A 15,908-nucleotide genomic window follows, 5' to 3' on the forward strand; every position below is an offset into this window, starting at 1 on the left:
TCCCAATTAGATTACTGAAATCTGACTTTGATGTCCTCATAATAGACTGTGCAAATTTATCTCAGAAAACATGATTGTGATAGGAAATATGAAGAATTATTGACGGCACCACTTATTTAAGAAGACCATCTAGGTGCAAGGAAGGGGAGAAGACAAAGACAGGAAGAGGAAGGAAAAGGAAGACTAGACAGAAAAGACAAGACAGTGATAATCGTCTTGCTTCAGGATTTTTCTTCTAACTCCACTTAGGAATTTGGACCCCAATTTTATCATTCGCATGGAAAAATCACCAGATATGCATGCAACTTCTCCATGTTTTACTGAGAAGTGCTTACAGATACTAAACATCATTTAAACTTGTAAAATCTGGCTGGAAGCACAGATCTATTGCACCTTACCTCAGCTCTGCTATCAGGGATAGGAATGGCCAGCAGGCTGTCAACACTCCTACTGGACATTCCTGTTGTTCTCCTCAGTTCTTCTTTCAGCAACTCAACATTTTTAAACATTTCTATTAACTGACCTACAAGGAAACAACAACAAAACAACCTCATATGTTGGTTGCAATGTAATTCTTTTTAAGTCATTATACTAATGTTAAAGAAACCTTCTAGACTAAAACATACATTCAACGTATATGCCTTGTGTCAGGAACAGATGTCTCCCAGTCTTGGCAAACTCTGCATCTTTAGGATCTATTTCTATCTGATTTAGACTTGTTCCTATTATGAAATCATTGACCCAAGGTAACAGATTGCTCTGGGTTATAAATTTTCCTTAGGTGTCTACAACACAAGGTTGATTCAAAAAAAAAAAAAAAATGATTTCCTCACAGACTTTGATCACATAATGCACTAAATATACATCCCTCCATTTGATTTAAAACATCACACAAATTCAAAATGCTTTTTAACCTCAGATCATATAATACTGTCAACTTAGGACAGGTCTGCTAAATCTATAACATAACACTGCAGGGCATTTTTCCTTAACTTTGCCCAGCACACTAGAGTTTATAAAGGAGATTTAATAATCATTACCTCACTTTTAAATAGAATGTTTTTAACTTCAAACTTTTTTAGGACAGTGATTATAATTATTTCATATCTGGGTCATTTAATGCATAACAAATAATATTTTGGCTTTATGTTAGATTATAATCTCCATTCTGCAAATATCCTTTGATTTCTTTATGAAGTTTCCCTTATGCAAATATACCCTCTTTATTTTTGGACTTAGTGCCCTTCCAATTTTGTGGCTGCCTGTTGTCCAAAACTCTGAATGCCTTTCTTTTCAGTATTGAGGTATTATGCAAAGAAGAAACGTATTGCATGATGCATCATGCTCAGAATACTAATAGAAGGTTCTGAATTGAGATTTCTATAGACAGCAGCGCCTCTTTTTTATTTTTTAAATCAGATTATTTTCCCAGAAGTAAATAAATTCCATCCTAGCTAATGCACTTTAATATATCAGAGAAATAAAAGGTGAATGGTTTAACTAGTTAAAATTTTGAAGATCTTTTTGCTGTGAAACCAAATTTCCCTATTTCATCCTCTGCTGGCTTTCTGTGTGTTTATTTTAGACAAGTAACCATATTTGAAAGCTTCATATTTCTCATGTGTGAGGGCAGATACAAAGTATGTTTGGTTGGGAACTTCAAAAAAGCCTTTCTTAAACTGCAGCATGAGAATCACATGCATTCTTATAAGACAGCACTTAAAATACGGATGGGGAAACACCTCGTTTTTCAGAAGCGTCTGCACTGTTATTGACATGCATCATGGCTTCTATGGTCGGCATTAACCGTGTGATATTTTCCAAGTAATTCATTTGCAATGCCTGTTCTAGAAACCTGAAACAAAGCAGAAGAGAAGATAAAATCGATCTAAGCATATCCATAATTATTTGAGAAGGGATTTCTTTCACCAAAGAAAAAGGCAGTGCAGATACTTACCAATCCATATTTAAATTAATTTTGCTTGGATCCCCGGTAAGCAAATCCCTCAGTTTCTTAGATAGAATATTGTCACGGTACAGTAAGTTGGTTGCTATTTCGGTGCCAATCTCTGCTGCTTCAAGGAGCTGCACATGAAACGCACTTTCTTCACATAGGTTCCCAAAGTTCATATCGGAGAGCTGGCACATTCTCTCTATTGAACTGAAGGTTTCAGATTCACAAAGAAGTTCGGTCAAGTTTCGAAGTTGAGACAGCTTTCCAGAAGAGAAAAGAAGTGAGAGGTAGATTGGTTACATTATTATAAATATTTGGTAGTTGAAAATAGCCAACCAACATTGATTTACTTCAAAAAAACAACACTGTGCATATGTGTTTATTTAGTTAGCATTTGGCAAGTTTTACCACAGAGTATTATTTCCTGTCATTTGAGGTTTATTATTTTCTTTTTTTTTTTTTAATGTTTGTTTATTTTTGAGAGAGAGACGGAGACAGAGCACCAGCGGGGGAGAGACAGAGAGAGGGAAACAGAATTTGAAGCAGGCTCCAGGCTCCGAGCTGTCAGCACAGAGCCCAACTCGGGGCTTGAACTCACAAACTGCGAGATCATGGCCTGAGCTGAAGTCAGACACTCAACCGAATGAGTAGCCCAGGTGCCCCTAGATTTATTATTTTCTTAAGAATTTTATAAAACTTTTGGACCTGATAGGCCTGTATTTCCCAACTGTACTCATACCTTGTAGATTCAAAGGTTAAAAAGATGTAGTTCAGTTTTATCTCACTGAAATCACAAATACTTAAACGAATTTATATTTTACTTTGTATTTTAAGTCATGTGGAAAAGCAGAGAGCAAAGCAGGTTTGGCTTGGAACTTCAAAAAGGGTCTTTTCCTCATACGCATTAGGATAACTACTATAAGTAAAAAGGAAAGAAAGAAAATTATAAGTGCCGGGAAGGATATGGAGAAATTAGACCCCTCGTGCACTGTTGGTGGGAATATAAAATGATGCAGCCACAGAATGGAGTTTCCTCAAAAATGAAAATAGAATTACCATACGATCCAGCAATCCCACTTCTGTGTATATACACAAAAGTATTGAAAGCTAGGTTTCAAACAAATACTTACACGCCCATGTCATTATTCACAAAAACCAAGAGATGGAAACAACCCAAGTATCCTCTGACAGATGAATGGATAAACACATGGTAGTACATACATACTATGGGATATTATTATTCAGCCTTCAAAAGGAAAGAAATTCTGACATATGCGACAACATGGATGGCTTTTGAGGAAATTGTGCTGTGTGAAAGAAGCCAGTCACGAAAAGACAAATACTGGATGAGGTCACTTAAATGAGGTATATAGAGTAATCACATTTATAGTGGCAGAAAGTAGAATGGGGGGGGGGAGAGAGGCACAGGAGTTATTGTAATGGCATAAGGTTTCAGTATTACAAGATTGAAAGAGTTCTAGAGATTGGTTGCAGATAACATGGATGTATTTAAGAAGAACGAGCTGTACAGTTGAAAATGGTTACGGTAGTAAAGTTTATTTTACGTGTGTTTTACCACAATTAAAAAAAAATTAATTGACAAGAAAACAGCCTTTTACAAACTATAGCATGTGAATCACATGCATTTCAATAAGACTGCATTTAAAATATGGATGGGAATACACTTGGTTTTTCAGAAGTGTCTGCACTGTTTTGGACATTATCGTCTGCCCTCTTACCTACTGAGGGAAACTGGATGCCTTTGTTCTGTGAAAGTGCTGGAAAGTTCTGTCGTGCTTGGAAGCTACCCTGGAGCTATTCCTTTTAAGAGGCTGAATAATTTGGAGCAACATCTCAAGAAGCAAATATATGTGCCATTCATTGCAACTCAATTTTCAATTAGAAGTTGCATTTTGATAGAAATGAAATATTTTATGATACAGGCAAATGTTTAGGGATGTTTCTTTCCATATATCAAATGGGAAAGATACAATGATGTCTTAGATGAAAGATTTATAGTAACTGCATGTAGGCAGTAGTAATTAAACACTGATCATCCTAGATAGTAAATATCATTGGTCTATTTTTTACTGTATTTAATATTCTAATTGACTCCTGGCTTAGAACTGTCTAAAATGGCCTCATGCATATTAAACTTCTACTCACTTGTCTTATTGCTATGAGAAAATTTCCATTACAGGCCCAATTGTTTTACCAGCTGTAACTACATGTTTGCCACTCTATTCCTTTCTTTCCAAATACTAGACATGATTAACCTTTTAATAAATAAAACCAAGCCTCCCTGTCATGTACTCCAGTGGCTTTTAGTGATTTTTTAAAAATAAAGATAATTTATTTATTTTGAGACAGACAGAGAGTGTGAAGGGGTGGGGAGCGAAAGAGAGAGAGAGAGAGAGAGAGAGAGAGAGAGAGAGAGATTTAGAATCCCAAGCAGGCTCCACACTGTCAGCTCAGAGTCTGACATGGGGTTCAAACTCATGAACCATGAGATCATGACCTGAGCCAAAATCAACAGTCGGATGTTTAACCAACTAACCACCCAGTTACTCTGAGTTTTAATGATTTCTTAAAAAAAGGATAAATACCGGTAGCCCAATATATTTGTTTCAATCGAGCTTTGAGGGCATAGTAAATGTGAATGATTTTTACTTAGTAGAGACCAAATATATTTTTTAGTTGCAAGTTTAACATACATGTATGAGAAACCTGTAAAAGTCTATACAGTGTAATCTTGGTTTGATAAGATATAAGTTAATGAAGGAGAAATCGGAAATCTAACCATGCTACTGAAATAAAATTGGTTCTCTGAAATAAGAATTTAATTCAGGGTCAATGATGTGGAATGCATTGTGGGGCACATCTATCAAAGAATAACCCAACGGTCATTTAGTATTTGTCATTATTTACTACTTTCTTCTAAAAGCAATACATGCATTAAACATTTAGAAGCTTCATGGATCATTAATAATCAATCATAAATTCAGAGAATTAAAATCCTCTCTTCAAAAGTATGTGTCAAATCTAGAATGTAGGTTTGTCAGTGCCTCATATACAGTCCTTCTCTCCTTTGTCATGACCCTGGTCCACAAAGTGAGTAAGTGCTCAGATCTAAACTTTAACAATGAGCCATAACTAACTCCAGGTCCAGCTGTGACTGAATTCCCCAGGGCCATGGTCCCCAAATGCATCTGAGTCAGAAATGTAAGCTACATTTAAATAAGACTTCAAAATATCATAGGCATAAAAAGGATAAAACAGCAATGCTCCTGGGCCCTTGGCAAGTAAATGCAGGGGAAAAGGAACCTATTTAAAAATTTAAAGATGTTACAATAAAAATATTGTGTTGCCCACATTTCTGCCCAACATGGGCAGAATATCCACTTTACGTATAGTTCCCCGACCAGGAAGTTAACCTCCCCCCAATGAAGGGAGTAGAAAACACAAAAGCTCAAGAAGAGTGCAATGTTAGGGCTAGAAAAGAGGGGTAGGAACAGAAGAAAAAGTCACCTTTGAATGGCAGGCATTTGACATTTTGGAGGGTCTAAACCTTCTTAGAAGTACCGTGAATAAAGTTTTGGAATGGGTAGGCCTTGACTGTCACAATTAAGATACTAATTACCAGAGAAGGCAAAGCAGGGAATTTAAATCATCTCTAGGAATTTGTCCTCATTCTTTCAGTTATATGTACTGAATATTTTCCCCATGTCAGACTATATGCCAGGTGCTGAGAATACCATAGGAAGGGATGTTAGCAATGTTCCTGACAGAGCTTGTAGTCTTGGAATGTATGGATTCTGTCAATTGCAGATAACAGCCATGCTTGCTGTAAATGACAATGGATTTTCTACCCAAGGGACAGGATTGCAGTTTATTTCCACATCTGTGGCTTCTAGAACATTTTTTTATAATGTAACCCTCAAGAGGAGCAGTATATCCAAAATGTGGATGCTGTTTTAAATATTCTTATATCTATTTCCCATTCCATTAGTGTAAATGATTGAGAATGTATTGTTTCAATTTCCCTGCTGTATATTTTGTGCTGACCGGTTACTTCACAAGTTGATAACTACAATGAATAACTGTCCTGGTAACACAGTTACATCACCAGAACTCTTTACATCACCAGGGCTCTACTTTAGCACCCTCATTTGTTCATACATCCATGAGTTGTCTTAAGCATCTACTATGTGCTTGATGTGGGGCTTTAGAGATGTAGAACGATAATTTTATCAGAGTTCACACTCTAAAGCGATGGAAATGAACCTTATTTATACAACAAACTATAATGTGAAGTAATAAGTTCCAATAACCAGAAATCTGTTATCAGACTCCTCTTTCTTATGCCTCACACCTCACTGGCTGCCATGTTGTGTCACCTAACTTCCCATAACACTCTTGAAACTGTCTCTTCCTTTTATTCTCTGCCACTGACATAGTGCAGGGCCTCACTTTCTGCTTAGGTTACTGCAAAAATCACCTACTTGGCTTTCCTCCAACCTGACTTCCATAATTTTCCTAGATAGATCTCTTTCTAAAATGCAAATTTCATCTTCAAATGCACAACTTTCCAGATCAGATTCAAACTCCTTGACTAAGTCAAAAGAGGCCTTTGGGATCTGGGCCCAGTCTCTCTGGAGCCGCCTTTCCTTCTGCTCCAGCTGGACACATGACTACAGATAACCTGTATCTGTCTTCAGGATCATACCTCTGTCTTAACAAATGCAGGGCTCTATGTCTGGAATGTAGGACTGTAACCTAGTCCTACACAGCCTGCAAGAGTAAGCATTATCTCCTCTATGAAATGTCTTCTCCTCACCTCCATCCCCTATAATCAGAGTTAAATATCCCACCTCCCTAGACAGACTCCTGTCCATCCACATACCACAACACTTATCTCACTGTGTTATAATTATTGGTCTGCTTTTCCATCTGCTACCCTGGATTGCTATAAGGACTTTGGGGTTAGAGATTATGTCTTTTAAATAAACAGATTAGTGTTATGGGACCACAGATGATGAATAGAATGAATGAATGGATAAATATTATGTGCACACAAAGCCATTATCTTGGTTGGGCAACAGGGAGAAAGGCAATACTCTAATATTGTAGAAGTGACATTTAAACTTGTCCTTGAAGGATGAGTAGGAATTTTCCAGATGAATGCATAACTTCCTTCTCATTTGCACAAACAAATTAAGATAGTGCTAAATTAAGTACATTAGAAATTTTGATTTGTGTAGAAGACTAGGAAAAAATGTATGTAATCTAACTAGCATACTTACTTGTAATACACATGGACATATGTTTTGGATGCTTGCTTAATTAGACCATGTTGACTATACAGAAAGTCATCTTGCTTGCCCTGAATAAACGAGTTCTAATTTTGCTTTATCCCTGCCTACATAAATTCAATTAAACTGCTGTTCTTACTAGGAAAACTGTTTTCAAATTTTAATAGGGTTATTTAAGAAATGAAGTGAATATCATGATAACTTATATAGTATATGCATGAGCTAGGCAAAGAATGATAGATAAACATGAACCAACTGAAACTTCAGAGATTACAATTTTTTTTTCTGTTGCCTTCCCCCTTTGTTTAATATCATACATCTTTTTTTAAGTTTATTTATTTTTGAGAGAGAGAGAGGGCAGGGGAGGGACAGAGAGAAAGGGAGAGAGAGAATCCCAAACAGACTCTGCACTGTCAGCGGGGGGCCTGAGGTGGGGCTTCAACTCATTAACTGTGAGATCATGACCTGAACCAAAATCAAGAGTCAGGCGCTTAACTGACTGAGCCACTCAGGAGCCCTAAATATCATACATCTTAATGTGATTTATTGGTTTCTGCTTTTGATGACAATAAAAATAAGGTTAGTCTACTTCTGAGATTTCTGCACACTGCTAAGTCTAAACATCAGCTTTTAAAATCAACTTTCATAGTTTTAAAAACTGAGGACATCTCAAGTTAGAAATTATATTTTGAATATTTTGAAATTATGAAGCTTAATGAGATAGCTATATTATTAGTCATTCCTTTATGTATGTGAATACTGTAATTAGGCTCTTATGGGTCATTTCACTCAGAGATATCTGTTAATTAAAAACAAAATGCCATTTTATAGCACAAAAACACTTTTGTGCCCCTATTCTAGAATTAATCTAGTCAAAATAGGACCAATATTTATGAACATACAGATTTAAAATTTTAACTGAAAATACATCTTGGGGCACGTAGGTGGCTTAGTCGGTTAAGTTTCCGACTTTTGATTTCAGCTCACATCATGATCTCAAGGTTCATGAGTTTGAGCCCCGTGTCATTGGGCTCTATACTGACAGCAGGGAGCCTGCTTGGGATTTTCTCTCTCCCTCTCTCTCTCCGCCTCTCCCCTGCTCACGATCTCTTTCTTTCAAAATGAATAAATAAACTTAAAAAAAAAAAAAACTTTAAACTGAAAATACATCTTGCCAGAGTATTACAGGAAATGTAGAGGTTTATTTATTTATTTTTTCTTTCATGGCTTACTTTTGATTTCACGACTTCAGGAACTGAAGACAAGTAATCCTCATAAAAACCATTTTGAAGAAAAGATTTTTTAAATGAAATTATGGACTGCAGGAGTCTTAAATTTTCTGTAAAGGAAGAGAGAAGAGTTACCTTATGTGAACTGCAAGGTCATTTAGGAAACCCATTTGAAAAACACCTTTATCCTAATTTATTGCCAAGTTTTTTCTAAGATAATGGCCTCATTCAATCTAAATATAAGACAAGTGAAAATTTAACCTTTCCTTGAACCATGCAGACTACAGAGTTCATTATTTTTAAAATATTCATAGATACTCTGCTTAGAGACAAAAATATTTCTAGCAAAGGTGCTACGCACTTTTGGCTCTTGTGAACTGAGTATGCTTTTATTTCTGACTTTTGGATATATTGTTAAGTTGAAGTGTTTGGGGGAGAATAGATTGTATAATCACTGTGACACAGACATGCCCTTCCCACCTTGATTAACTCATGGCTAGTAAACAAAGACCACACTTAAATACTTGTTACGCTATTTGCCTACCATTAGGTCTCAAAAAACTATTTTGGTGTGGGGAAAGTGAATGCATATCTCTAGAAAAATGTGAGAAAATTGATATTTTTCTTTAAAAAGGAAAAGAAATATTTGATTAAATGTCATCTTCATCGTTGTCTATGTAGGCAGAAAATTGAAAATACAGTGTGTAAGGGTGGGAAGTAAAACCAATCTGCCACAAAAAAATCCTTTGTTTATGTAATTTACACCTACTTTTAGAAGTCAATATTATCATTTCTCATTATTTTTTGATAACTAAGACTACTAAGGGCACAGAAAATGCCATGAAGGGTTAGGTGAACTACTAATAATTCTAGAAACTTGGCAAGTATGTCTGGGTGGCCATTGTCATACTCTCTGTTACATGGCCATCATACATTAAAGTCTGTCCAGGAAGCCAGGTGGTACTAGCAGCAGGAACAAAAGTAATAACGTATTAATAATACGTATTAATAATATAATTAGATATTGTATTAATAATACAATTAGATATTCCCTTTATATATCACACTACCAAACTGAAACTCATTCATATGGAAACTAAGATCTTTTAAAAGCTTTTTTCTCTATTTTTTAAGCAAATGTCTTAAAATACTACTTTATAATAGAATTAGAACCATAAGCAGCATTTTGACTACTAAGAAGAGTATTACCTTGTGATCCCCTGGCCAAATTGTCAGTGACATTTCTCACACATGCCAAGTAAGGAATATAAGGACTATCTGCTGATATATTTAAGAGAGCATCTTCAAAATTTTCCAGTATTAGAAGCCTATAGAATTAGAAAAGAATATATAAATTAAGTCACATAAAAATAGAACAAAGCTATTTTGTTGAGGTCATTTAAGTTGTTGGTTATTTGGCAATGGATGACTTGGGCAGTGGTTGACTTGGGCAGTGGCTAACTTGGGCAGTGGTTGATTTGGGCAGTGGCTGACTTGGGCAGTGGTTGACTTGCTCAGTGGCTGACTTGGGCATTGGTTGACTTGGGCATTAAAACACTATGAAGTAGAATACCTTCCTTCATACAACCTAAGTACACACTGGTTCTTCATCCTCTGAGCATTTACCTCTCCATGGGCATTACCATTATATTTAATTATTTTAATATCCAATGATTAGTGATCTTAAGATTATTTCTAGGCACATTCATATGAAAGAAAAAAATTACTGGGCTAGAGTTGTCAGATGAAGTATAGGACTCCTACTTAAACCTGAATTTCAGATAAACAATGAATAATTTTTCTTTTCTTTTCTTCCTTTTTTATTAACAATGAATAATTTTCAATGTAAGTACAACCAGTGAGTCTTGTAGATTTTCTTTTCCTTTTTCTCACCCCCACCTTTAAGTCTGCCAACCCCCCTCTGGGTCTCAGTTTCTTCTCTTGTCAAATGAGAGGTAGAGGGCTGAATTGATCTGCTAATCCCATCCACCTATAACATTCTTCAAATAAATTTAAATTTATTTAATTGTGATTTTAAAAATAGGGGAATCTAACAACAATGTAAGTTCCTTTTGTTTTCCTTTAAACAACCAATTCCGTGTTTTCAAATTAACCACTTTCAGGTTTTCTTTCACCGTGACTAGCATATGAGAAGACAGCCTAAGATTTCTGAGGCATAGGTTCACGTGAGTAAGTATGTGTGTGTTGCATATGCCCAGCCACTTAACTCTTAGGCTGCCTCTCTATTTGTTTTGTAACGTCTTCCCTTAGTGTCTCCGATTGAATTTTATGTACAGGAGAGATAGAATAAATGTCAACAGCTGATTTGGGGACCATCTGCTTTGCATCAAATTGCACAATACACAAATTAACTAGTTCTGTCAGATGTTTAATTTAGATTTTATTCAAATACTAATGGAAGAGACATCCTGGTGTAGCTAGAAACATATAAGAAAATGTATTCATTAACATTAAAGCACTCTTAGGATATTTAGATGTGGGTTAATACAACCAGATCCTGGAAGAACTTTAAAAAGAAAAAAAAAACAAGAGCACCTGGGTGGCTCAGTCAGTTAAGTGTCTGACTTTGGCTCAAGTCATGATCTCAGGTTCGTGAGTTTGAGCCTTGTGTCGGGCTCTATACTGACAGCTCAGAGCCTGGAGCCTTCTTTGGATTCTGCATCTCCTTCTCTCTCTGCCCCTCCCCCACTCACTCACTGTCTCTCTCCCTCTCTCTCTCAAAAATAAATATTAAAAAAAAAAAACAACTAAAAAAGAAAAAGAAAAAAAATCTATGGCAAGAAAAGTCTCTAATTTGACAGAGCAGAGTTAATTGGTCAGACAGCTAACCTCCATTTAAATACAGCTGATAGCCTCCACATAAAAAAAAAAAAAAAAAAGTAACCATTTCCAAGCCCTCTTGCTTTTTCTTAGGCATTTCCCTGGCCAGACTCTCTCCTGCCAATACTGTCTTTCTTTTGTGTTTGTCTTTTTCTCTGTAGTACTTAGTACAGCACTGAGCCATTTGCATCCTAGTACAGTGCTCAATAGCAAAATATCGGTTTAACCTTCTAGGATGGAATGACACAAGGGATTCTCATGGTGAATTTTCAAGCTTAAAATAGAAGAAGTAGAAGAATGTTGCACGAAAATATCTTGTGACCTTGAAATATCATCTAAGCCATTTCTCTTAGTTTCAGAAAGAACATTTGATTTCCAAGATTTTGATAATTGGATTTAATATACTCCCCAAATTAAGATTCCACATCTACGTGCCACTGCTTTAGCATAAGCATCCAATTATTCTTATAAACCATTTAATTTATGTGTCTTTTGTACATAATCCTACCTACTTTCCAAGAATGTTTGCGGTAAAAGATGAGTTTATGTGTGTGCATGATATGAGCATGCATATATGCACACACACACAGAACAATACAAATAATAAACTTAGACCAAATTAATCAAGATGGAGAAGAGTTATGAGGGAGAGATATTTCAAGCAGCCTTCTTTAGAAAATTCTTGACTAAAACAACTTTTATGCCAAACATTGCCACTCTGTGATTATTTTAAAGTGGGAATGGAAAGGAAGTCCAAAGATAAGAACTCCCTTAACTTCATCAATCTCAACAAGAGTCATGTTAAAAGTATTGAATTCTAGGGTCGCCTGGGTGGCGCAGTCGGTTAAGCGTCCGACTTCAGCCAGGTCACGATCTCGTGGTCCGTGGGTTCGAGCCCCGCGTCGGGCTCTGGGCTGATGGCTCAGAGCCTAGAGCCTGTTTTTGATTCTGTGTCTCCCTCTCTCTCTGCCCCTCCCCCGTTCGTGCTCTGTCTCTCTCTGTCCCAAAAATAAATAAAAAACGTTGAAAAAAAAATAAATAAAAGTATTGAATTCTTCCTAATAAACTGTCAGCTAGCTATCAACAACTACACTGTGGAATTTGTGGTCTGAAGTGCTAGCATCATCAATGCTATGGATGCCTCAAGGCTCTGAGAAAGGTACCTGGTTTCAACAATAAGCATCCAGTTGTCTCAGTTCAAAGGTTTTAAGAAATATATTTTTGATGGCTATATAGGGAATGTGTTTCAAAGACCTGCCTATTTGGAACACGGTGGTCTAGCCAGGGGGAAACTGCCCAAGGCTGCTTGACTGCTCTGGAAGGAGCACTAGGTTCAGCCACTGTAGAGGAGGAGAATGGTGGGAGCAGAAATAGGAGTTGGTTGTTTATGGAAGGGATTTCCCTAGAATTTACCCAGAGTTGACAGTTTCTCATTAAATGATAGAAAGTTTATAAACAACTGCATAGATCCTATTTTAGAAAAAAAATGGCTAAAAATAAGTCCTACTATTTGATTTTATTTGTACAAATTTCCATCAGCACAGAAATATATCCTTTGGGACTAAAGTCAAACAATTTCAATAGTATAATTTATCAGGCCAAAACAACCTTTACATAACAGGCCATCTAATCCCTAAATTTGCCTTGAGCTATAGGAATTTACTTCGGTCAGCTTCTACAGGCAACCGTGTGCATTTTCTATCATGATTATTACAGTTATTTCAGGGCACTGCTTACATTAATGGTCTTTAGAAGCCAAGGCTGCTGTCATTTCCACTGCCTATTTCTGAGACAACATATTTACATGCCCCAATAAGAGTACAAAATTATATTATCTATAAACAGTTTTACCTATGCGAATGCTAGGGAAGCAAACCAATTTTGTATTACCTTGACTGGCATGAGAAATACTGTGATTTTTCAAAACCAGAATACATCATGATATGAAAAATTGGATGCTTATCTGTCTTCCATAATGAAAGACCTCAAAGAAGCTGGAAACTGGACCTCTATCTAGATTTTCCTCAGAAACATAAGGCAACCAATTCAGACAGGACAAACTGTTACAACTGAACAGGAGATGCTCATGCCGCATTACCAAGGGTCACTGGGTGATATGAGAAAATAAGTCTTGACTTTACTATATTTCCAACTATGTCCTTTTCTTTGGTCAGTCAATAGTGAATTTTTCTGTTTCAAAGTCTTACAAATTGATAAAAGAATTATGTTTATAACTTGTGTTGATTGCTTATTCAGACAAGTTACCTACCAACTTAGAAACAAACCAACAGACCAACAGCAAAGAAAGACTTACTGTGCAGCCAGGCTGCTTGGGGATAATAACTGCCCATCTTCCTCACTCCACACATGTGTTGTGTTGCCAGAGCCACCTAAAGAAATGACATTTATATAGGTGAACACTTAACATGCTTGCTTCAAGGAAGTATTTTTCTTAGCAAAACATCATCACAGGTCAAATAAATGGGAAGAAAATACAGAAAAATCTGCAGAATTTTTCTCCAAAGAGTTTTACAAAAGATGTCTATGCTCTTTTTGTTGGAGACATTCAGGATATTTATAGGTAATAGATGCCTGCTAATCAGAAAATCCGAATGGTCAAGCACATGCATCTCTAAGAACTTCTTTCTCCATTTGTCAAAATATTACATTATTTTATCCTAAAAGCTGTATGCATAGATAACTCTTGAATACTATAATGCACATTGTCTACCACGTGATTTGTTAATCAAATGAGGCCAATTTCAGTCTTACAGGTCACTGGATTTTTTTGCTTTCAGTTGTCAAGAATATAGCCTTAGGAAACATCTGCTATCACTAATCTATATTTTCCATCTTTCAAAAAGCAGCCACTGATTTCAACTGAATGCAGCTGTGAATGCAAATTGGCTCATATTAACAGAACCATTCTGAGTGGTCTCAAATAATATGAAGGTTCAAAGTGTGGGAGGCAATCGCTAACTAATGGAAACCATATGGGAATGTCTAATTCAACACTGTGAATTGCCCCTCGAAGTTAAATAGGTCTCTGATTCCGCTTGCCACATAACACTGTATCATAAAAAGAATAAGTGTGCAACAGAATTCACATGAAAAATTGAACATGAGAGTACTTTTAATGGCTACTGCATAAATAAAAATCATAAATCCAAGGCTTTCATTCAGCCCCTTCAGGGAAAATGTATCAAGTCTTTCCATCTTCTCTGGAGACACTACTTACTCCTTATAATCCAGTATATTTCAGTGCTGGTATTTTTTAACACTGATCTAATCTCTTTCAATCAGATATTTTATTACTAGTAAGCATTGATAGTTCTCTCACTGTCCCTAGTTAGTGTGTCCTAAAGCCTTCTATAAAGGTCCTACTGCAAATGTATGCAATCATCCATACTTTTCTGGTGCTGATCACTGAGTTGATTTAAATTAGTATGGGCATGAAAAAGACTATCACTAAATGAAAGACCTCCTTGTCCACCTCTGTATCAGTGGTGTATGAGTAATGTTTGCACCATCCCTAGTATCTAGCACAGGAGCTTTTTCAGTTTTCCTGTTCAGCAGAGCAGAATTTTCCAGTGCTCCACTCAAGGTGCAGCTAATATTACTGCTCTAGCGATAGCAATATATCAGTGAGTTAAAGAACCAAGAATGAAGATATCCAGAATAAATAAACCTAATTAATAATGGTAGTACCTATTATTTCTTGGCATGCATATATAGAAGAATCAAGGATAGGTCTCTGTTGATATTTCTACATTGCAATGTAAAAGAATATAAACCATTTTTCCAAGATCAAATCTTGCTAAGTTTGAATTCTCATGTAATGTTGAGCAGGTTTATTGGCATTTGTATACTATGTGGTTACGGAGTTTCTCTTCCTCATCAAGCTGTTAAAATGTGTAACTAACAGAAATTTTACATATCAATGATAGACTTGGCCCTGATGTTGACTAGGGACATTTCCCCTGAACTATAAAATATCTTAGAAGAAATAATGTACTAAATAGGCTTTAATGAAGTGGAAACCTTTACAGATCTTTAAAAAGTGATATTTTACTTCACTTCTGTTTTTATTTGTAGGATTAGATATAGTTGAAAATGGTACCCACAGACATAGAAAGAAATCTAGTGCACAGGTAACCTCTTTTCATTAGTAAAGATGTGTTTCTACTTCAATAAGTAATTTCATATAATTTACTACTTTGTCAAAGAGCAAACTTCAATGAGTCACAAAGATAATCCCTGCTCTCAAAACTCGGTGTTTATAAATGGAAATACTAAAGCATATTAGCTGTGAGGCAGGGATCTTCACTGGGGCAGAGCTGAGAATTAAGACAGGAAGTTAGGGGACAATCTTTCTGTTTATTAGAATCTTCATATTTTCATGGCTGCTGAGAAGTCTCCTAAAGAAAACTTGAAGTGTGTTGGATCACAGACAGACAGAAAGGTCTGTAAAAAGCAGAGTGGAGAGAGGAATGGGGACATGCCTGTTGAAAAACTTATGTGGAAAGGAATTGACCTGGTGAATCAAACTCCACAGTGGCTGAAAATGGAAGC

General features: G+C 36.2%; 1 protein-coding gene across 1 annotated transcript in view; it reads right to left on the reverse strand.

The window, feature by feature from the left end:
• The window catches only part of ABCA12 (ATP binding cassette subfamily A member 12), a 188,754-nt gene that overhangs the window by 80,940 nt on the left and 91,906 nt on the right, over positions 1–15,908 (reverse strand). Inside the window, exons 9-14 of the mRNA XM_086719559.1 lie at positions 13,651–13,726; positions 9,705–9,823; positions 8,499–8,605; positions 1,958–2,214; positions 1,743–1,855; positions 399–523 (exon numbers count right to left, since the gene is read on the reverse strand). Coding sequence (XP_086575685.1) covers positions 399–523; positions 1,743–1,855; positions 1,958–2,214; positions 8,499–8,605; positions 9,705–9,823; positions 13,651–13,726 — 797 coding nt within the window. The remainder of the gene's footprint in view (positions 1–398; positions 524–1,742; positions 1,856–1,957; positions 2,215–8,498; positions 8,606–9,704; positions 9,824–13,650; positions 13,727–15,908) is intronic.

This window comes from Puma concolor, chromosome C1 (genome assembly GCF_028749965.1).
Source record: "Puma concolor isolate L17-30 chromosome C1, mPumCon1.1.hap2, whole genome shotgun sequence".
In the NCBI taxonomy this organism is placed as follows: Eukaryota; Metazoa; Chordata; class Mammalia; order Carnivora; family Felidae; genus Puma; species Puma concolor.